The 25089-nt window shown below is 41.8% G+C and overlaps 1 protein-coding gene across 3 annotated transcripts in view; it reads left to right on the top strand.

The window, feature by feature from the left end:
* The window catches only part of APBB1IP (amyloid beta precursor protein binding family B member 1 interacting protein), an 812218-nt gene that overhangs the window by 331820 nt on the left and 455309 nt on the right, over positions 1-25089 (top strand). For all 3 annotated transcript variants that reach the window (XM_078663434.1, XM_078663435.1, XM_078663436.1), the window contains one exon: positions 4516-4829. In XM_078663434.1, the coding sequence (XP_078519560.1) occupies positions 4516-4829 (314 nt within the window). The remainder of the gene's footprint in view (positions 1-4515; positions 4830-25089) is intronic.

Below are 25089 nucleotides of genomic sequence, written 5' to 3'. Positions count from 1 at the left end.
TTTCACAAAGGATGAAGAGAATGCTCTGCCAATAATAAAATCAATCATATGCCAGTACGGAGAGGTAAGATACAGGCTCAACATGAATAAAACCCAGGTAATAGCTTCTAATGGACCTACCCACCATTCAAACTATTTGAAGCTGAGCATAATATATAGGTGAGATTGTTATTGCTGTTCAGCCCTATATATATATATATATACATACACACACACACACACACACACACACACTCACACTCATACACACACTCATTTAGATCTAGCTCTCATTGCAAAGTAAGTTACCATGTTATGTAATGGCTCCCAATGTAAATGTAGAAATATTTCCCTGGATGTAATGACTCCCAATGTCCAGCCTATGACGTAATGGCTCCTGATGTGCTGCCAGTGATGTAAAGGTAGTACATTGCTAAGACCAGGTAGGAAATGCTTGTGTAAAGACATACAAGAGAAGCTATTTCTTGTATCCCCTCTTCAAGAGTGATTTTGCTGACATTATCTCAACTATTGATTGTCCAGCCCTCCAAGCTTTCTGGTAACATCATCCATTTGTGCTATTCATGACACAGTGAGGTGAAACCTTTTCACCATTACGCAGCACAGACTTTAACTCTACCACTCTCTTATCTGTTGAGGCTAAATGTATAATAATATCTTCAATATCTTCCTGCAGATCCAGAATTCCTCCTGTTCTAGTGTTAGCTAACATATACATCTCGTGTACCAGAGTTTTGGACAGAGATCTCGGCTTCACTACACATGGCTCTTTCATTGATGAAGTAATAGAGAGCACAGCCTCCGCCTTATGGTCTGAGACTAACAGGTCAGGTTCAGATTCTGATACCAATCAGGATGTCCTAGAAGCCAGACAGGGCAAGGAGAAATTAGTCCACAGCACTGTCCCTCTTACTGTTCTTATTCAAAGCCCCAGAGAGGGAGTTAAATTACTCTTCAATGCTTCCAAGAGTCTTGAATTTTACCTAAGAAAGTCCACCTGACTCAGATGATGTCTGAGTTGTCCTGTTTTTCTGTTTTCAGATTAATCAATGTATTACAGATACAAACGAAACTTCATATATCACATCCAACAAAAAGCAAACAACTATAAAAAAAATAAGTAAACTGTTTATAATCAATCATTGACTCTTTGTTAATCATTGAAGGATGGCATTTCTGGTAACATTCATAGAGTTGCTGCTACTTACTACTAATTCAGTACCAAGGCTCTCATTCTATGTTGACTTGCTAAATCCTTGTCTGCTTGCTCATCCACTACTCCCAGGTACTTACCCACCTCTACGCATCCCTGCCTTCTTCTTATAAAAGGGGTTCACAGGATTTTAATATTATTAATAACTTTTAATGGTAGTCTCTTTGATTTATTGTGGTGTTTCACAAAGACTTTAGAAGAACAAGAAGTATAATTAAGGAGTACAACATCACCTGGTAACATATACCTTTGTGAAATGGCCCAAAACTCCCTAATAGTAAGAAAGGAGAACAGCCTTTTCCAGGTGTACTAATTGCGTATAAATATTCCCATTTTAAATGTTTTGGGAGCAAATCGCAAAAACATGTAAGAGTATGTGAATAGTACTATAGGAGTAGCTATTATTACAAGAGTACTACTTCACTGACTCATAATTGCCTATGTGAATCAGCTCTACTATGCCACATATTTCAGATACTGTGACACTCACATAATATAAAAGGTTTGTGATGTGCAAGAATTACCTGTCCCCCAAAACACTACTCTTTATCATTAGAAGAGAAACACATCATTGAGTTAAAGAATGAGAATGAATAAGACCAATTTAGCATCAAAAGCATGCCTTTTAGCATTATTGCGAGTCCCATTGTGCTGGGAAAATTTGTACATCTGGGAACATTCTCAATTCATATTTTCCAATTAAAAACCTGGGAAAATGCGCCCTGGAACACTACTACTAAGAGACAAAACTTTGGGCTCATTACGATGGCGGTCAGACAAGCGTCCGGCCGCCATTGTATCGGTCAGGTGTCTGACCCACTACATGTCAGTGGTTACACCTGCCCAATTACAATGTGACCACCATGCAGTTGGTCAGAAAACTGCTCTTTTGCATTGCAGCTTTAGCTGCGGCCCTATTAAAGGGCTGCAGCACAAGCCACAATGCAAAAGATCCGTTTTCAAACATCCATGCACGGTCTGGCAGGTCACCATGTGGTGCCTGCTACACGGTGCATGGATGTTCAGGGGTGCACCACATGTGCCCCCCGTGGGAGGCCCAGGGGGATGTGGGCCCTGCTGGGGGCCCACAAAATCCAATACTATTTGCCTTTACATGCCAGTCGGACCACCATGTAAAGGCATGAGGAAGTGGGCCATCATAATCCCTACAGCGGTGCCTCTGCAGGCACGCCCTCATTGTAGGTATTACAGTCGGACGCACACTCTGACGGGAGGTGTCAGTCAGTCCCTTAATCTGCTGCAGTTCAACCAACCGCATTGTAGTGTCGTGGTTGGCACCAATGCTGGTTGTGGGTGGGCGCGACATGACGACCTGTTGGTGGTGGGCCTACCAACATCATAATAAGGCCTCCAGTGTAATTGGTGCATATAATTTAGAATTTGCATGTCATAACTCTTTCCAACCAGGAAAACTCAGAATAGGATACTAATTGGTAAATACCTTGCCCTATGTAGGTAAATATGAAATACCGATTCCTAAATACCGTTATTTAGGAATCGGTATTTCATATGTAGCTAAAAATTCAGTAAAAAATACTGAATCGGTAAAATGTGTTATTATCGAATCAGTAATACCGATTCGGTAATAAGGAATCACCTTCCCATTCATTCATATGGGCCTGGAGGCCCATAGGAATGAATGGGAAGCCATTCACTATTACCGATTCGGTAAATACTGAATCAGTAATAGGGGAAGCATATCCAAGGGTGGCAGGGTGTCACATTGACACCCTGTTGCATCCCTGATTCGTGCATGTGTGCACATGTGGCGCACATACACGCATGTATGTCTGCCACATGGCACTGAGAAAAAAGCAAAAAATTGCTTTATTTAAGGTATTCGGTATTTACCACCAGCTTGTAATTGGTGGTAAATAACAAATCTTGATAGCAAAAATGCACTCACTTTAAGGAATCGGTAATTTACCGATTCCTTAAAATAAGGATTCGGTATTTTACCGATTCCTTAAAATAAGGAATCGGTAAATTACTGAATCCTTAAAACCTGCCTCCTACATTAGAAAAGGCTAAATACCGGTCGATAACGGGATAATTACTGCTTTTCGGCCGTTACCAACCGGTATTTAGCTACCTACATATGGCCCTTTGTCTCTTCTGCAATGCTTTTGTATGTGTAGTTTGTTATTTCAATCCTATGCTGTTATGACGGCTGTTTTACAACAACAGCAACGTCTTGGCGCCGCATTAAACATGAACACCAATTAGGTTGTTCATTTTTTTACTTGCTATTGTGTAATTAGTAGGGCCTCGATACTTGCCCTTTGATCTCTGATGCATGTAGTACTTGAGTTTACTTAAGAACAACACAGGAACCTAGGGAATTTAAAGTGATGGATCACAGGAGGATTTTGGAGGCACTGCATGCTTTGTGATCCTCCTCTGGATGGGAGTGATGAGTATCTGTGTTCGCTGAGGTGTTATATTGATATTGGTAGAAGTTATGATCCTATGCCCCCTACTCATCTCTCACTGTGTGAAAGTTGGAGAAGAGTCTCACACCTTTCTCTGTTTTTATACAATGATACATCTTTGAGAGGTGCTGCTGTAATTTAAACTCCTTATTAGGTAGATTGTTCTTCCCGTAGCAATAAGAGCTAACCTTTAATAATATTAAACAAATCATATGCTGACCACAAGCTTTGACACTCAAATTGGTATGATATTGTTGTCTGAGTATTGTCTGACATTATTATTGTGCCCGATATATTGTCTACAATAACATTGGTCTACTGGATTTATTAAAAGAAAATTAACTCCAACATGATGATATGTTTGGTAATGATATTTAGGACACAATATTTGTGTCAGATAATATTTCGGCATATGATATTCTGATATACAACCCTCTAATGTAAATATAAAAATAAAATAGGCAAAAAAGGTTGCAGCAACAATTTGATGCATGTTAACCTTAACACAATTGAAATTATTGTAATATATCAGTGAGTTCGCCATCATTCAAATTTTTCAAAACAGCAAGTTATCTCTACTTCATCCACTTGACATTTTTCTACGGTTGATTGCAACTTTGTTTACCACTTCTGTTAAAACAACTATTTTTCATTAAACACATTGAACGACCATATCTTTTTCAGTTTTTTCATACTTGTGATAGCCTCATTCAATGTTGGTAAGCGGTTACACTATTGATAACATTATGGATTTAAATAACTGTACCATTCAAGTACACCATAACGTTATGTGCACCTTGTTCGCGTCATGTCTATTCTCATTGGGTATTTTTGGATTTTCATTGTCAGAGTCTCTAAATGAACTGGAAGATAATGACCTGGATGCTTTAATGGCAGACCTCCTAGCAGATATCAATGAGGCTGAACAGAAAACACTTCAATCAAAGAAACCCAAGTCCGACTCACAACAAAACACAAACTTATTTATTGAAACCAAACTTGGTGGTGCTTCTTCCTTTGATTATGGGTCAAGCTTTCCCGATAATGCTGATATAAATTTTGAAGAAGACTTACCACCGCCACCTTCATTTCCGCAACCTGATTTTGAACTTCCACCACCTCCTCCACCACCACCACCAGAACCTGAAGAAACACTCACGCAGGTAAGCTATGTTGTTTATGTGGTATTATGTATGAAATATTATTCAGTTTGCTTTTTACATGAAAGCATGTTCTTTTTATTGACTTCTATTGGACAAAGCCTGTACCAGAAATATATTTTTTGCATTATGGTTGTATACATGTGGTTAAAGGCAGTGTAACACTTGCACATTATTAATAGGAATACGTGCAAACATGATCATTCATTTATTTATTTTATTTTATTTATAGAATCTGGCCCTAGCCACTAGTGCAACAGGGTGCTTACCTAGAAAAAGTGCAATTACAATATAACATCAGAAGGCAATCACATATTAGTTACTTATTTCCAGGTTCCATTTCTTGTTGGGTTAATGGAGGGGACTATGGAAGACAGAGTTAGAAAAGGTGCATTTTGAGAACATGAACAGTCACCAACAAATCAGTACACTCACAATGTGAAGATCCAGACACAATGAAACAGAGACATTGAAAATGAATATTAAACAATATGTTCTAAACTGTTGTTTATACGGGAGGGAGAAACAGGTAGCAAGAGGTAACCAGGAAAAACAAATAGGCAAACAACCATGAAGTCCTGCTGTGGACTGGCAGACTTTTATATAATTCAGAAAGAGATCTAGGATAAGAAAGACAAATTGGAATCCACAATATGCAGAAAGAGATGCAGACTGATATATAGGACCTACAAGCAGTTACACCTTAAATAGGCAGATAAAGATGGACAAGTAGAAGTGCACATATTCCACACAAATATAACATTCTTATTCTTTAGCAAGCTGTGAGAAATTGTGTTCACATGCAAGCACTGTCTCTGTTTATCATGCTTTATGTGTTTTTTATGGTTTGTAATATAAGTAGTATGATACGTATTAGCCTGTTAGAACATATTCAACTGTGAGAATCAAAGTAAATTATAAGTACAGCATAAAATGAACCAGGCTTACTAATTGATTTCTGCTAATACTTGATTTTTACACTCTAAATGTGCATCCTCAAAATATTTTAATTTAATTAAAACTTCTTAAAATGTATTCACATCTCCATCTCACTCACACTGCTCACAAATATCAGTTTGTGTTAGCGTAAGCACAATCTCACCAAATGCCTTTTGCTGAAGTTCTCTAGTGATTAATTGCAGTACATTTAAGACATTAGCACCACTAATCCACTACTGTAGGGGTCATGTGAATATTTTAGTGTTAGACAGTGGGAAATGAAAAAGTTAAAAAATATAGTGTGTTAAGAAAACTCAAAGTGAACAGAATACATTAGGAGAGTAAAAGTAAACATATTTTAAAATAGAAGAATTAAAACTAAAACAATGCATACTACAATTTTCTGATCAAACACAGGAGTAGAGAGTGTTAAAAAAGAGTTAAAAGCATGAGGGACGATTTACTAAGAACCTAACTGATTTAAGATAGCTCTAAAGCGGTTTCAAGCTAGAGAAGCTGGATGAAGCCTTACCCTGGTTCAAACAGCTATAAATCTGTTTTATATATTAGAGTTACCTAGTTCTGGTGCATTTGAAGACAACTGTCTTAATATAATTCAACTTTTGTTTCCCAAAAAGAATATTCATGCACAAATATCTGAAATCATCATTACAGGAGTTTCCTAATTGTGATAAATATTTGATATTTTCTGCAGTGTTTCTATCACAGACACAATGACATTCATTGGTAAGGTTGTTTTTTTACCTTAATCACTCTTACCTGCAGTTGGCCTAGGCTAAGTACTGGGTTATGTTTCCTACAACAATATACTTAATTATACCTAAAATAAATATCCTGTTCCTCAAAAAGTGCCTATTACATTTATATCACTACTAACATGGGTAAATCTTTTGCAGCTTCTTATCCCCCCGCAGCTGCATTATATTTTATCATACCTCGAAACCAGTATTGAATGTTAACCTTATACAATAATTCCTTTCCTTTACAATTATTCCACAATATTCTGTATTAGCAGTTGTTAAGATTCAATTATATTACACCAGTGGATGTAATGAGACCATTCCCTTGGGAGAGACAACCCTCAATGTATTGCATGCTTGCAGCACAGGGATAACAGTTGGAACACCCCAAATATCTCCAAAGAACATATTTTACTGTTTAGTCAGAAACTGCTAGGATTGGGTTGAGACAGTGGAGTATAAATGGATGACTGAAAACACATGCATACGCCCCACAATACAGAGGAAGTTGTCCAAGAAGCTGAGTACTGTTGTTTCTGGGCCCTAATCTTAATCCTCAGTTATGGGATCCTCCGATTATTTTTTGTCTCAGTGGTGTCAGAGTTGTCCAATTTCACTTTTTCTACAATATTTGCTAACATTGAGTATATTGTTTAACACTAAAATTCCACTCACATATGTGGGAGGGTATTCCTTGTAAAGGAATATTGGAGGAAGAGTTAACTAAACTGAAAACTAATACTAGGAAAACACTATATTTGTGAAGCAAGTGGCTACTCCTGCGGTACAGTGTTAGTATATATGGCATTGAATTGGTGTGGTGGGAAAGATCTGGGTTTTGGCTATTTGAGCATGGGTGGAATCTTTTCAGTCCTTCTTGGGGTGAAGTAAACCATGGCGATCTTAATAGCAGCTAGAATAATAATGGAAGATGTAATTAATTTAAATATGTTAGCAGTTAGAAGAAGTAATGTGTTCTTTCAACTGTCATATCAAGGGTCTGATGTACCAAACAATTTAACAATTGCAAAGGTAATATTTGAGCCTTTGTGAATATAAAGTAGCCTTTTCAAATCTACAAAGCCCAAATTGTGACTGGGTTTTAGAATAAATACAGAATCAGTATTTGGAAGGGGCATGTAAAGGGCGTCCCTTCCAAATACAAATTCTTTAGCTTATTTATTAATGGTTGTAACCGGAATCTGGTTGCAAAACATTAATGTTAACCCCCATAATCAAAAGTAGTAGTAAGCATTTGAAAATGAGAAGTGGCAACTTGTCCTTTGTGATTGTCAACAAAAATGTTTTTTACAAGCGGGCAGTGGTCCTTGGGAGCACTGCCTGTTTGTCAAAAAATGTTTATAAAAGTATTAATTTTCTTTTTTTAAATGAATCTCCTTAGACTGCATTAAAAAACGATTGCTTTATTCAAGAGCAATTACAGGGTGGTCTACTGACTTTAGCAGGCCACCATTTCTGTGACTTCATCCAATCGCAGAGGATCTCAATTTGCATGTATATTAATGAGGTAGGCCAAATTGTGACCCACTGCGAATTGGTATTTTGTTAGCCAACCTATTAATAGATAGGTTGGTTCACAAAACACCAATTTATTTGGTAGAAGTCGGAATGCAAATTGCGCTCACTTCTACCATATCCAATCTTAATGAGAAATCTCATTGCAAATTGTTATTTGATGCAATTTGCATTTTCTTAATATTCATCCTAGTACATCAGGCCTCAAATTCTTTATATTTTTACTCGCTTATGGCTCTTTTCCATTGATACATTTGGCAGGTTTGACCTGCCGAAATCAGGTGGGGCGAAAACAGCTGGTATACGATAATCATACCACAGCCTGAGATTCAGTTCAATATGCAAACTTCTGTTTACAAAGGGATAGAATTTTAACCAGCCGCATATAAGCAAGAAAACAGTGACATGCCTAGTGCATGTAATGGGCAGGACTGGAGTGGGGATGCATACCGTAAAGAATGGTTAGGAACGGCACCGTGGAGAAGATTTTTCACCAGACCACATTTGAGGGAAGCAATTTGCAGTTTTATAGCTCATAATCATTCCACATATGCAGTTCCTCGCCCACAAACCTCCCAACCTTCTGACTTTAAAAACTGGAAGCTATTAGCAGTTTGAATTTTTTAAGTTTATTAGCTTGTAGCAGTATTTCACTTCAATGTATGCATAATAACACCAGAAGGGAAGATGTTATTTCATAAAAGCACAGAAGAACCATCATGGGTTAATTCATTTCTACCCCTCATATAATTTGTATTTATTTGACTAGTCTCTATCGTAAATTGAGAAACCACGCTCATGCAGCAGCTAGTCAATTTACTTTTCTTGATTACTGATCTGACATCGTCCTGCTTCTGTGTGTCCTGAGTCCAAAGTAACAGTGACAGTATTTAAAGAGCTTTTGCCAATTCTCCTTGCTTCACATGCCTCTCATGGAGCAGTACATTTCTGTACATATTTTGTTCACTTATGTCATCAGTAGCCTCTAGCAAAACTATTATGAAAGCCCATAAATTTTAATATTTACACTAGGTAATTTTTTAATGCACTATCTAGCGCCCATATACAGAATTAGGTTGTTCCGACCATCACACTCTGCTGGAATAATTTCTTTACTTAACCTTGACTATACAAATCCAATTAAAAAAGCAAAAGAACCTTAATCTATTAAGCTTAGTAGAGTATGATTGATGCTGAATACTCAGTACAGTTCACTGCTCTCAGCTAGCCATGTAGTCTAGTTTGCCTTTACCAAGCAACCCATCTCAAAAGGTGGTCTACATAAGTGTCCGCTCCTTGTTAGATTTTACTGAGTGTAATGATGCCCAACTCTAGATTAGCTAAATCACTAATTCTCTCGTGTATAAGGTGAATCCAAAAGCCAACCAGAGGGCTTATTTCCTCTTTTGCTACTGCAATCTAGATTCCATAAACTGGCAAAGGTTCTTATTCCCATTGATAAAGCCTATTGACAAATTGTCCACAAAGATCAAGCACAGTGCCAGTCCCCCTTTCCCTCTTCTAGATGCAGTGAGAGGAACACAAATTAACATTTACTTTCAGAGACAGAATAGCTTCTACAGTCTATCTTAATTATTAATCACAATAAATGCATGCTCCTGCCCATATCCAAGGACCATTCAGATGCATTTCATAAATCAAGCCCCAGTATGCAATTTAATAAAAGAGCTGAGTTTTTAAAAGGTGATCAGTCTTATAATTCCTTTGTTATTTGAAGACTGATTCCAGAGGGAGTCCCAAGCACCTGACGGCACTAGCCGACCAGTGAGTTTCTTATAAATTGTGGGATCACCAGGGGCTTAAATCCAATTATTACGATTTGGGGCCAGATGTAGGAAGGGTATTACCGATCGGTAACAGCCGAAATTAACGAATTTCGTCCGTTACCGACCGGTATTGGGCATTTGGGATGTAGGGGAGGGTTCGGTAAATAACGAATCGGTATTTACCGAATCATCATTTACCGATTTGGTATTTACCGAATCGGTAAATGACATGTAGGAAGCACTTTGAAGAGTGCTTCTGTGCTTTAAGGATGCGTTATTTACCACCAACTATTAGTTGGTGGTAAATAACGAATACCTCTGGAAAATGCAAATCGGTGCATTTACACCTGCGCCATGTGACAGACATACATGCCCTTAGGGCATGTATGTGTGCCACATGTGCAAACAAGCCATATTCAGGGGTGCAACAGGGTGTCAAAGTGACACCCTGCCACCCTTGACTCTTTCCCTATTTTACCGAATCGGTAATTACCGATTCGGTAATTGACATTCATTCCTATGGGCCTCCAGGCCCATAGGAATGAATGGCAATATACCGATTCGGTAAATACCGAATCTTAACGATTCGGTAATTTTTACCGAATTATTACCTACATAGCATTTACTGATTCTAAAATAACGATTCGGTAAAATTCGCTATTTTAGAATCGGTAAATACTATTTACCTACATCTAGCCCTTTATTCTGAAAAATGCTGCCAGAAGGAAGCCTTTGAATTGTCTGAGAAATCTGGATTAATGGCCCTATACACCAATGTCATCACCGTAAGTTCCACTTGTGAGATAATAGGGAGCTAATACAATGTATTTAGAATCGCTGGTGAGTGAGCATACCGAGGAGTTCCTTCCACCACTCTGGCCGCATAGGTCTATAATTTCTGCAGTCGTGCTATAACCTTTTCAGAGTCCTCAAAAGGCATACATTTCAGTAATCTATTCAAGGACCAATAATGACTCTTGTATTAGTGGTATGATCATTTTTCACAGTTTAGCCATTATATGTAATTGAAAACTACCATTTGTGTTAATTGATTGATTTGCTCTTCAAGATTCAAGTATAGGTCAAACAGGACTACTGGGATATTTGGACAATGTAGGAGAGTCCACAATCTGACATGGCCTCTGCAACCCAGGCAGAGGATTGTCTGCTCTATTTAAAGATCCCCACCTGTATGATTGAGATCTCTGTGCTATGGAGAGAACTGCGACAGTAGCGCTATTAAGAGCACTGAAGGCTTGTCACGTAGCACCATTTTTAAAGTGCATGATTTGCAAACTTTTTGTACAGAGAAAATAAACTCCCAAAAAAGAAGTTTGTGTTCCATGTAAAAAAAACAAATGACTCTGTGATAATGGGAGATTTCTCTTTTGTGTGGTGGCCATTCCATGTTTTCAAAGCTAGGCCAAGGAAAATGAGTACAAGTCGTTCCACCTTCAGTAGGGAGGGACAACTATCAATGTGACGCTGAGGTCAGCAAAAATTCTGTTGGGGTAAAAGCAATGATCACCCCAGCTCTAAGTAGAGTGGAGGAACTGCAAATTTGGTAGGGCAAAGGCACCACTGAATTACAGTGTGGCTCCCTCTTTGAAACACTGAAAATCAGGCCCCAAGTGTTTTGCTTTTTGGGCAATGTTAATACCAATTTTACCAACCAGCGTTTGACCATGTGAGAACTTTATATTAGACAGTTTATTTTGTGAACTTGTCAGATATGTAGCTTAGATATTTGCTTGTTTAGTGGCAACCAGGTTGAAACCATCTATGTTTGTAAGGAATTAATGACATCATACCGATATTTTGTATCCGGTGCATTCTACAGTGACCTAACCAGCACAGCTGCAGTTGGAATGCATTGGTTGTTTTTGTGAGATGCATTTAATTAAATAAACTCTCACAAGTGAATCTTTAGCAAGAAATTGGGTCGTTAATGGAAGGGGTGGGAGCCTCACTCAAATAATAAACACAATCTTTGTCAGGGCCAACCACAATAGTCACTAAATAAACCTGTGCTTAACCTTTTGGTAGCTGGGCATAAAATCAGTCTTAACTTAGAGGCAAACAGTAATAAAGTGAAAACACACATTAAAAAAATCCCAAATCAATTTAGAAAAATAGAGTACATATTAATATATAAAATGGCATAAAAATGACAAAAATCCAATAAACAGAACTGGCGTTATGAATTTTTAAATTATCAGACCGTCCTGACCCAGTCAGATCCAGTCGCTCCACCCGCTCCTGGCCGTCCTCGCATCTCATCCCCACTCTGTGCCCTGCCAGCCTGTGTCCCAACCTCGCTTTGCTTGGTATCGTATTTACTGCCTAATTAAGCATCGTGCCCTGCCAGCCTGTGCCCCGACCTCGCTCTGTTTGATATCGTATTTACTGCCTAATTAAGCATCTGTGACAGCCTGAGCCCCGATCTCGCCTTGCATTGCTTTCTGCTGCTGATATCGTATTTGCTGCCTTAGTTAAGTTGCTGCCTTAATTTCTGCTGCTGATATCATATTTACTGCCTTAATTAAGTTGCTGCCTTAATTTCTGTTGCTGATATCGTGTTTACTGCCTTAATTGAGTTGCTGCCTTGGTTTCTGTTGCTGATATCGTATTTGCTGCACTAATTAAGCATTTGTGCCAGCCTGTGCCCCGATCTCGCCTGCATTGCCTTTTGTTGTTGTTTGGTGCCATTTTGTGTCCCAGCCCATCTCTCCTCCCTGCTCCCTGCTGCTGCTCCCCCGTGGCCCCACCCCCGCTCCCTACAGCATCCTCAAGCAATCCCTTCCCCACGCGCCACCCCGCTCCTGCCTCCCAGCTGCTCCTCCGTCCCACTGGAACTTAAGGACTGACCAGAGCGGTGAAGAGCTGTGACCGTCCTGATCCAGTCAGATCCGGCGCTCCACCCGCTCCTGGCCGTCCTCGCATCTCATCCCCACTCTGTGCCCTGCCAGCCTGTGCCCTGACCTCGCTTTGCTTGGTATCGTATTTACTGCCTAATTAAGCATCATGCCCTGCCAGCCTGTGCCCCGACCTCGCTCTGTTTGGTATCGTATTTACTGCCTAATTAAGCATCTGTGACAGCCTGAGCCCCGATCTCGCCTTGCATTGCTTTCTGCTGCTGATATCGTATTTGCTTCCTTAGTTAAGTTGCTGCCTTAATTTTTGTTGCTGATATCATGTTTACTGCCTTAATTGAGTTGCTGTCTTGGTTTCTGTTGCTGATATCGTATTTGCTGCACTAATTAAGCATTTGTGCCAGCCTGTGCCCCGATCTCGCCCTGCATTGCCTTTTGTTGTTGTTTGGTGCCATTTTGTGTCCCAGCCCATTTCTCCTCCCCGCTCCCTGCCGCTGCTCCCCCGCGGCCCCACTCCCGCTCCCTACAGCATCCTCAAGCAATCCCTTCCCCACGCGCCACCCCGCTCCCGCCTCCCAGCTGCTCCTCCCTCGCTCCGCCCCCCTCCACTCTCCACTTATGGCAGTATGGCATACGCACAGCATTCACGCGCAGCGGGCGCGCCAAAGGTAAGCCCGTCTACGCCCGTCCGCGCCTGGACCGCGCCCAGCACCAGACCCCCTGGACCCCGCAATCACCACTCCACCCGCCTTACATACGACGCCGTAACCCTCACTGCACTCAACAACGGCCGACTCCCCGACTGCCACCAAGCCGCCCCAGGACGCGCCCATGGACCCTTCACCTGCCAATCCTGCAAGTTCTGCTGCATCAGAACCCACACTGCAACCACAAACACCAAACAGAGCCCAAACAACAACCACCTGAAGTGCATCCTGCTCAACACCCGCTCGGTCCACAGACATGCCATTGAACTATGGAACCTACTCGACACCACAACTCCGGACGTCGCCTTTCTCACGGAAACCTGGATGAACGCCTCATCAGCGCCCGACATAGCCATAGCTATCCCGGAAGGATACAAGATCATCCGAAGGGACCGCATCAACCAAACAGGAGGAGGCATCGCCATCGTCCACAAGAACTCCATCCGCATCACGACCAGCTCCAAAGACACCCTCACAGCCGCCGAACATCTTCACTTCCAGATTCACACCGACCCCAAGACAACACTTAGAGGCACCCTCGTCTACAGACCCCCAGGATCCCGCACACAATTCTGCGAAGACATCACTGACTTTATCAGCCCACACGCCCTCCCCTCCGAGGACTACATTCTCCTTGGGGACCTCAACTTCCACCTGGAAAAGAACAACGATAGCAATACCACCACCCTTCTGGACAACCTCGCCAATCTCGGACTCAAACAACTGGTAAACACCTCCACCCACTACGCCGGACACACGCTCGACGCAATCTTCTCCTCCAGCAAACACATCTCCTTCAACCACGCCACAGGACTCCACTGGACAGACCACAGCTGCGTCCACTTCAACTTCAGAAAAACCACGACACACCACCACCCACAACAAGTTCCCCGCAGAAACTGGAACAAAATTACCACCGACCAGCTCACCACATCGCTAAACCAACCCCCCCCCCGCCAGAGTATCGGACCCAAACCATGCAGCCATCAATCTCGCACAATGGATCACCCGCTGCGCCGACGAATTAGCACCCTTGAAAAACCACCACAACAAGCCAGGAAGCAAAAGAGCCACCTGGTTCAATGACGACCTCAAAAACTCCCCAAAAAAATGACGCACCTTCGAGAAAGCCTGCCAAAAAAAAACAACCACAGACAACATGCCCGCCCTCAAAGACGCCACCCGCAAACACCACCAGCTGATCCGATCCACCAAGAAATCAGCATTCAAGGATCGACTCGACAACAACGCCCACAACAGCAAGGAACTCTTCAGCATTGTCAAAGAGCTTACCAACCCCAGCGCCGGCACCAATGACATCACTCCCTCTCAAGACCTCTGCGACTCTCTAGCCTCGTTCTTCCACAGCAAGATCGCCGACATACATAACAGCTTCGGCGAACAACTCACTCTCCTCACCACCGAACTGAAGCCCCCCACCACCACCCTTTGCGCCTGGACCCCGATCAGCACCGAAGACACCATCCGCTTGATGAACTCCATCCACTCCGGATCACCAACCAACCCATGCCCCCACCACACCTTCAACAAGGCCGACTCCATCATCGCACCCCAACTCAGGGATATCATCAACTGCTCCCTCTACAACGCTACCTTCCCAGAAAGCTGGAAACATGCCGAACTCAGTGCCCTCCTGAAGAAACCTACAGCAGACCCCACCGAACTTAAGAACTACCGCCCCAAACCCCTCCCATTCCCTGCCAAAGTCATAGAGAAGACTGTCAACAACCAGCTCGCCGCCTTCCTCGAGTCTAACGGCTCCCTCGACCCCTCACAATCCGGCTTCCGAGCCAAACACAGCACCGAGACCGCCCTCATCGCAGCCACAGACGACCTCCGAACACTACTAGACAACGGGGAAACAGCGGCCCTCATCCTCCTGGACCTCTCCGCAGCATTTGACACGGTCTGCCATAGCACGCTTGTACAACGCCTCAGCAACGTCGGGATACAAGAAAAAGCATTGGACTGGATCATCTCGTTCCTCGCCGGAAGAACTCAGAGAGTCCGCCTCCCCCCCTTCAGATCAGAGGCCACCGAAGTCATCTGTGGAGTACCACAAGGATCATCCCTGAGCCCCACCCTCTTCAACGTCTACATGAGCCCCCTCGCTTCCATCGCACGCCAGCACAACCTTAACATCATCTCCTACGCGGACGACACACAGCTGATCCTCTCCCTCACAAAAGACCCAAACACCGCCAAAACCAACCTACACGAAGGGATGAAAGACGTAGCCGAGTGGATGAAGAACAGCCGCCTAAAACTGAATTCAGACAAGACGGAAGTCCTCATCCTAGGATCGTCCCCCTCTGCATGGGACGACTCATGGGGGCCACCAGCCCTTGGCAGCGCGCCCAAACCAACAGACCACGCTCGCAACCTAGGATTCATTCTAGACTCCTCCCTCTCAATGACCAGACAAGTCAACGCCGTCTCGTCATCATGCTTCAACATCTTACGCATGTTCCGAAAGATCTTCCGATGGATCCCCACCGAAACAAGAAAGACGGTCACCCAAGCACTTGTCACAAGCCGACTGGACTACGGAAACACCCTATACGCCGGAACCACAGCCAAACTGCAGAAAAAACTCCAACGCATTCAGAACGCCTCCGCCCGACTCATCCTAGACATACCCCGCCACAATCACATCTCCGGTCACCTGAGAGACCTTAACTGGCTCCCCGTCAACAAGAGAATCAAGTTCCGTCTCCTCACCCACGCACACAAGGCCCTCTGCGGCCTAGGACCCAGCTACCTCAACACGCGCCTGACCTTTTACACCCCCACCCGTCAACTACGATCGTCCAATCAAGCCCTCGCCACGATCCCACGAATCCGAAGAGCCACCATGGGAGGAAGATCATTCTCCTACTTAGCGGCCAAAACCTGGAATTCTCTCCCCACCCACCTACACTTTACACAGAACCACCTCTCCTTCAGAAAACAACTCAAAACCTGGCTGTTTGATAAATAGTGAAACCCCCTCCCCCAAGCGCCTTGAGACCCTCTGGGTGAGTAGTGCGCTATACAAATTTTGACTTGACTTGACTTGACTTGACTTGAGATAAGAATAGGGTTCCTGGGTTGAAGGCAAGCTAAGCTGGTCCACTCTTCCTTACTCATACAGCAAAACAGTCCTTCTTCGGAATCTTCCCGAAGTGTAGGAGCTACTCCCAAACTGAAGTTATTAATTAGTTTAATAAGGTAACCCAGGGTTAGTCTATGGTAGCTAGCCTTGCCACAGTGAAAAATTACCTTGGGAGTTTTTATAATTTACTGCATGACATGTAAAACCTAAGTACACATGGCCTACTTTTTAAATACCATGCACCCTATCTATTCTATGTGCCTTTAGGGCCTACCTTAGGAGTGCCTTATAAGCATTAAAAATAATGAATGTTTAAGTTTAGCAAAAGGTTTATTTTGCCAGGTCGAAATGACAGTTTGCAACTGCACTATAAGCTGCAGTAGAGGCCTGAGACATGTTTTACATTGCTACTTTAGCAGGTGGCACAAGAGATGCTGCAGGCCACTAGTAGCATTTAATTTACAGGCCCTCGGTACATGTAGCAACATATACTAGGAGCTTACAAGTAAATTGAACGGACCGATCAATACCAATTTTACAATGTATCGAAGGGAGAGCATAGGAACTTTACCATTAGTTAGCAGGAGTAAAGTGTGCTGAAGCCTAAAAGCCAACAAAACCAGATTTACAAAAGAAAGGCATAAATCTGGGGATGTAATAAAATGGGGTGGATGAATCATTACCGGATAAGATGTTTAAAACTCACATGGTAAAACAAGAGGTTTCCATAGATGAGGAGCCTCGTTGTTGGCATAAGCAATGTCTTCATTAAGGTTTTTGTCTAAATCCGCTCTCAGGCAATAAAGTGCATGGAAAAATCCTTGGTATTTTCGCAATAAACTAAACGTTGTGCCATGCTGAGCTTTGTTCATACTGGCAAATAAATACATTTACCCTGGACCCGAAATCGATATCTTGCGTTTTCTTAGCAATTTTAGATTTCACACTTGTAAAATGAAAAATGAAGGGCGTTCCATGGCTTGACTATGCTAAAAACGTATGCGCACCCACAAATCGGAATGTTTGTTGGTATTCTCAAACTTTTATCTGACCAATTGCACCCCTGAAAAAGATTGAAGACTTACCTTGTAACAGGCAGGAACAAATCACATTGCAATGTGGGCCTTAGAATGGGACAGCCCAACATTGGCAGGGATTTACCAGAATCGTTTCCTCCAGGGTGAAGCATATTATGCCTGTAGGTCAAAAATAAATAGAATTAAAATGAATGAAAAATGATGGGCTGGGACCTCCTGCTGGAGTCGATAAAGCCGCCGAACCCACCCCCTTCTCCGCAACACGCAACACATAAGGGAAGTCTCTATGCTCTAATACCACAGGGTACGGACCTATCAGGGTGTAGAAACGACGCACAACACAATGCCATAGTAAGCACTGGCCCTTACACGAGGTAACAAGTTAGCAGAGGTAGAAACGCATGACAATATAATCAACGTCAGCGAGCAGGCTCAGGGGGTGGGGGGAGGGAGGGTTTGGATTATTCAGTTATCACTTTCCAATTGCATTCAGATACAATGAACCGGCATTAGGAGAATGACAATGAAGCCTGTTTACTTGGACAAATTATGCAAGATAGCAGCCTTATACTAGCTGTAACGTGATGGCATATGACAAACTACATCTCTAATTAACTATGTACCAACTGTATCCAAGATTGTACAAGGCTAAAAAAAGCAACATCAATAAAGTGAAAATAATTCATGAAAAAAGCATTTACTTAAATGCCAAGTGAGCCCCTTGTGTAAATACACACCTTGCAATTTGGCATGCACGCAGAAACACCTGTGTATGTGAAGAAATGGAAACGACAAAGATTTTGCAGACATACACCTAGAAAACCTTGACGCTTTTAAAACAACCTGAAAAACCTGTGAGAATTCCCAAAAATCCAAAATATCTACCAATTTGAGTGTGGAAAATGAGCACCCTCCGATTCCCAAAGTCTCTATCTACAAGCAGTAACTACTCTTTAATGTCCACACTACTGATCGGAGAATGGTTTAGACAGTGGCAGCTCCTCGGCTAAAGCGGGGGAGCGCCACCCCACTGCTCAAAAGGAAAAAATAAAATGATAACATATCATTATTATAATTGTTTTCTTTCCTATTGACGTCAGTGGCTCTCGGGCAGGGCGGGGCTGGCAAGACCAGGGAGAAGAGTGGTTTGCACTCCTTAAGTGCTCATAACAGTCCTGCACACTTTGCATCTTTCCCACCAAGCTTGCTTTACAAAGCCTTCCAGTAACCGATTGAGCGCCAAACCACTGCAATCAGACCAATCACAATGCTGCATTGCAGCATTGCGATAGGCTATTGGGAGCCTGGGAGTCCGGGTGCTTCCTGCCTCCTGCTTCCTGCTGCTGATGGAGAAAGGAAGTAGAGGACGGAGAAAAGGCGGAGGACGGTTTCTTTTTTTTACATTTCTGCCTCACCACTCCGTCTGGTAGCAGCTTCTGCTGGGTTTCCAATAGCAATATAATCATCTGGCTTTTTAGGTTACCTTTCAAAACACAAACAACACTCCAAACACACTAGCGGAATGGATGACACCTTGGGAACAGTGTTTCCCTGGTAGTGAAAAATATTTGAAAATCATAAAATGCAATTACACAAATGTTATCGGCTTTTCTAATGTGAATTGTATGCTAAAAAAAATTTGCATAATGAATGCAATCCATTTAATTGCAAGTGCAAATTCACAAAGGATTTCTATGAGCATACCTGGAAAATCTCAACTGTTGCAGTTTTGTAGGCATGCTGTGAGAGAATGTTGTGAATTCCTTACATTCTGAAATCCGCACCCATGTGGTTATGACCAGAAAGTGCAGGTTCCTGTATTTGTGGTCATTTTGGTCTCAGAACCCTTAGGCAAGAGAAAATAACAGATGTTCTCATTAAGACTATAAAAATTCATCAAACATTGAAAATGTTACATTTTGGAATATCCAACACCCTTTTGGGGAAAGAACCTCCTGACCTTAGGTCTGCGGTTCTGACAACCCTATTGGGTTGCGACCGCACATGGCGCAGTCGCAAACTTCCATTTTTAAATGAGAGCTTGTGCGGTGGGCTGAAACATGGAATTTTGTACACATCCCTGCACTCCCCCTGCTAGGGGCCCCCAAAGTCGGTTTCTGACAGCCAACTCATGTTGGTAAGACCAACATGGATTGGCTGTTGGAAACCAACATCATAATCCCGACGGCGGAAACACTGTCCTTAAAGGATTATGGTGCAATTCCGACAGGCTCCTCGGAACCGAGTCGGATTACCCCACCAGTTTAAACTCCGACCGCTGTCTTCCTAATGCAGCAGTTGGAGTTTAAACCTACCATGTCCATCAGAAAGCCTCCAACCAGCGGTCATGGACTTTCTGATCGACATCGTAATTAGGCCCTTCAATGAGTAAATAAAATGTACTTTGTAAATAGCTTACAAGTTTGCTATGTGTGTATTCTACACAGTTTAATGAACCACTTTTACTCATAATTGCACAATATCACATGCTTTTGTGTGAGATGGTTTCCCCTATTTGTCAGAACTGTGTCATAAACAAAGGCTTTCCAGTCACCATTCTCTCTCAGAGTTGTGGACGAGTGGAGGTAAGTGTGAAGAGTACTTAGCTATTCTACAGTGAGCAATCACAAAATGAAACTCTATTGATATATTTGTTTGTTTTTTAGAAAGCACTACAGATAGCTTGTGACTGCCTTAGGTTTCTATTATGTAGTTGAGTATTCACTAGGCCTTGGTGGAATTAGTGGAGTTCCTACAGCGGAACTCCGTGAAGTGACCCAAAAACTCTGCCGTGCTGTGCAGAGTTCCGCAAGTGGCGGAGTGCTTTAGGTTGTGCCGTTTGCGTGGATTTTTAACACAAGGTGTTTGTCCCATGCTGGAAAATCAGCGCTAACTGCACCATACGCAGCGCAAGAGGGCATTGCTTCTGTCTGCCACTCGAGTAGATTTTCTACTCAAGCGACAGCTTCCTCAACGCGAACGGATGGTTTCTCAACGTGAGCAGTTGCGACCATCTGCATTGAGAAATCTCGCTGGGAGGTGGTCTAGCATTGGCGATTGCAAGCAGGGAACAAATCTCCACTCCGCTTAGCAGAGGGAAGTTTTTCCGAACTTCGCGTGCTACGTGGAGTGAGGTAAACTCTGCAAACTCCATGAACGGAGTGGAGTTCACCTCCCAGGCCTAGAATTCAGCTGGCACAGCAGCAAAGCCCAAATTTGTTGAATTCAGTCTGTAGTAGGATGGTTTTGTATTTCTAAATTAGCCAAGAAATGGAAGGAGCATTGTTGAACCAGGTAATCAGTTAGGTTCAAGCAAAACAGGACAGTGGATGTGAATTTCCTTTGGGTAAGACAACAAAGTATTGTTTTTGCCCGATGGGCATTAAGTGACATTTTTTGAAGGCTGGGGGTGTAATCAACTCTTGCTCTTTAAGAGAGATGTTGTGTATTCCTTCTCAAACATCTCAGAAGAAGCTATTCCTTCACTACTCAAAAGTAGCACGCCTACTGAATTGCTGTTGTATCCTATTCCAAAATGGGTGTTTCAGCCAACACTCTTTATTCTAACTTTTTTAGCAGGCATCATTAACCTCCAGCAAGGAATAGCCCTGCTTAAATTTAAACAAAGACACGTTAAGCTCCTCCTGAAATAAAACTCTGCCTTAAATATAGAGCAACTCTTGACGGATTACAACTCTGACACCACCTTACAGAATACTGGAGAAGGTTGTGTGGCGCCTTCTTCAAAACACTTGGATACTCACTGACTCCTTAATCCACTACAGTCTAGATTTAGATGTTAACTTGAAATTGCAACTCCCTGATGAAAGTTGTGGACATCGTTCAGAGCATCTCAATCCAAGGACTGGTTTATTTATACTGCTAGAGCTGCCTAAAGTCCTTGACACTGTGAACCAAACCGTTCAATTTTTCTAACTTTAGAAAGCAAGTCCTGTGCCCTCCTATGTCTTGTGAATGGTTCTGTTAGTTTCTTTCCAATCAGTTCCTGGGGTTGATTATCGGAAACCTCTAAACCTCTGATTCAGTGATTAACGGTGAGATTCCTCAGAGCTTGCATCTCTTGCTCATTTTTTTACATCTCTATATGGATCCCCTTCAGTGGATTATTATGTTTCTACAGCCAGGATGCCATTCTTCTACTAATACTCAGAGCTAACTTAAGGTGAATGAACTAGATAGTATTCATTGGTTTTAAAAAGATTTCAATGTGGATGAATAGCAATACTTTTTGGCAATGACCCGTACTATCCAAATAAAAAAACAAATAGCCCACCCTACATCTTTGATACTAAGCCACACTTGCTTGTTACTAACAACACTTCTTCAATTGCTCACTCTAAGGAGGTGGACTCTGAGATGTCCATAAAATTGAAAGCATCGAATTTCTTCGACTGATTAGTCAGCAGCTGGAAAAAACTATTATTTATTTAGGCCCTCTTCCTCTTTCCCTCTTCCAACCCAAGGATTCATCATCATAGGAGAGTTGGATCTATTAGAGAGGCCTGTAATTGTCCTCACTCATTGGCTTAGGTACATGCAGCAACAACCCGTGTTCTAAGCATTACAACAGTCACATGCACAATTCCACCCTAAGACCGTACGACTGTCCATAAACTTAGACCTATTTGTACACGGAAGTGGTGCACGTTGATTACATTGTGAAGCTCCGAGTTACTGAGGATGATGGTGACTGATGCTTTGGAGCATAAAGAAAGTGATGTGTTAGGACTGCATTGTGATTGGTGGTAAATCCTGAATCAAATTAGCTGTACCCCTGCCTTTGAAGGACTTTCAGCTATGGAGGGGGGGTGGGGGTCAAGAATTTAGTAATGTAGTATCTGTACCGTAAAAACACTTGTTAGGTTCTCACTGTTGCCGGGTAGAGATGGGACACTTCAGGAAGTTAAGTAATGCCAAGCTACGGTGCAGGGACCAGTTCTTCAACATCACTAGACACTTTGGTCCCCTTTACTGACCGGACTTAACTCATTGAGTCAAAAAAGCCATTCCAAGTTTGTTTGGCCTTTCCTCCCTCCCGTAGCTCTCACTAGCACAAATGGAGAAAAAGGAACACTCATACACCCTCTGGTAGCAGCATTGAAATGGTGGCTAACATTTGTAGGAAGCACGGGTTGGATGTGAAAGCTATTGCAAGATAAAATTTTAAGCATATTCCTGCTGTTTTACTGTCTCGAGGAGGTAGAATCAGCTCATATGTGATAAATTAAAAGAAGACAAGTGTCAACATTTTCTGTCAACAATTGGAGAATAATTCACCTTAGGAGCGATTTGTTTCCCTCTCATACATTAGTTAACTAAATGTTTTAAAATATTCCCAAGATTCCTTATATGGTATTTAGTTCACATGTAATTCTTATCTTTTTTTTATATCTGGATTTTTCAAACTCAGATACTTTTTAATCTAGGCTTCAAGTCTTTCTGAATTAGGGCCTAAATTACTGGGTTTCTTGTTTTGTAAAATCACAGCTCCTGAATTATAGACCCATTTTTTTAAGAATACTGGATTTCATAATTTGTATTTAGTACTTATTCAGTCAACCGAGTAGCAGAATTATTTGCATGGCTATGATGTTTAAAATATTTTCAATGCAACATAATTTTTTGAAAGTTTGGTTCCAATGCACATTTTTTTCTTTTCAAAGTCTTTTCCATTTTGTTCCCACTTTCTTTAATGTGATACAGTTGAATACAACACACACTATGGACATGAAAAGCCAAATAGGTATTCTCCTAGCAAAACACACAACTATTTGAAATAATAAGCAAATTGAAATGGTCATTACGTGATCTTAGGAGGTGATGTATAAAATGCTGTCTCATCAAGTGACAACCAAAGACATGTTTACGTTCTCTCAAATGATCTCCTTGCCTGACTAATCTTTCTTGCTTTAAACACACATGTTCCCTCCAGTACTATGCCTTATGCTCCCTTTCAAATATTATTTTAAATTGGCTTTATTGGGAAACTAAATGTTCAGAAATTTGCTTTTTCAGTGAGGTTTATCTCTAAAACAGTGTTTAGCCAAGAAATATGTAGAAGACTGTAAATCAATTAAAAACAGGTCTGATCATGCTCAACATATATTATTTTTTCAGACATTTGTTTGTATGTTAATATACAATTTTAACATGAAGGTATAGTGTGATGATATACTCTAGAAGGGGTATGATATAGGTTAGATCACAAATTCAATGCTAAATCCATTTCCCACTTAGCGTTTGAGCGAGAGCTCTACGATTAATCAATAGGTATGATCTATATTTTGCCCTTTATTTGTGCATTTGAAGAAAATATGTTTGTGCCGATTCCATCTGAGTTTTCTTGGTTGTCAAAGAATATTTAGTGAAGACTTTTTACTGAATTTTCTAAATTTGCTTTAACCCTTTTGAGATGATAAAGAGATTTCTCTAATAATTTTTTTTAAATGTCATGTCTTTTTCCCCTCCTTTAAAGAGTGCCCTAGCTCTCTCTGTCTGTAGGATTGTACCAATAGACTACATTTGATACAGGTGGTGCCTGCAGTCAGTCGTTTACTCCCAATGTGTAGCTTCTTTACATATCTTTTAGAGCTGGGTGGTGCCTCTCAATGTATGAATGGTAGCATTCCCTTTTGCCACAGAGGCCCATTAAAAGGTAATGTTATAAAAAATAAATTTTGCTTTGAAATGTTTTCCTCTCTATTCTTTGTGGGTTGTCATTGTCAATTTCGAAATGTAAAGTTAGATTCTGAGTCCAGGAGCGGAATCATTTTCATATCAATAATCTGTTAATCTTGCATGGAGTTGACATCCTTTTTAACATCGGACACATGCAAAATGGGTGGTATAAAACCAGAAGACGTTTAAACTTTAAAAGTTGTTAATTCTTTCTGGGAAACAATGTGGGTGGTAATATTTTTTCTGTTACGTTTCTAAGAAAAATAACTAGTCGTTTTCAAATGTGGCTCACCTGTTAGGAATGCAGTTCTCTACAATGGTGGAGAAGTGTGGCTCACTGGTTAGAGGAGGCAGACCTGGAAGCAGAGGTCAGCCGGGGACCAGGGTTCAATTCCCGGCTCGGCGGGGTCTTGAGTCCTAAAATGTCCATGGACTCGACAATTCTCGCTCCGGTGCCTACTCGATTCACGGGTTCACACTCTGCGACTCTGGGCAATAGCTTGCTTAATCTCCACAACGGCCCCTCGCGGCGGGATGCCTGGCTTTCACCTTGCGGATACCCTGCCGGGGTTATCTCACAGGGGAATACCAGGACGGGTTCCCTAAGCAAGCGCTTAGAAACCGCTTGGTGATTTGCGCTATATAAATTCCTGTACATTTACATTTACATTTACAATAAAAAATACAAAACTCTTATTCGCAGTTGTCAATAACTACATTTGTGCTGTGTTGCCTCTAAGATTCTAAGAATATTTTTCTTTGTATGACAGTGCCGATAAGAGATTTTCAATATATATGCAAACTATTCC

The sequence above is a fragment of the Lissotriton helveticus genome, chromosome 10 (genome assembly GCF_964261635.1).
Source record: "Lissotriton helveticus chromosome 10, aLisHel1.1, whole genome shotgun sequence".
Classification (NCBI taxonomy): Eukaryota; Metazoa; Chordata; class Amphibia; order Caudata; family Salamandridae; genus Lissotriton; species Lissotriton helveticus.
The sequence above is the reverse complement of the archived record's forward strand: the minus strand, read 5'-3'. Positions and strand labels throughout refer to the sequence as shown.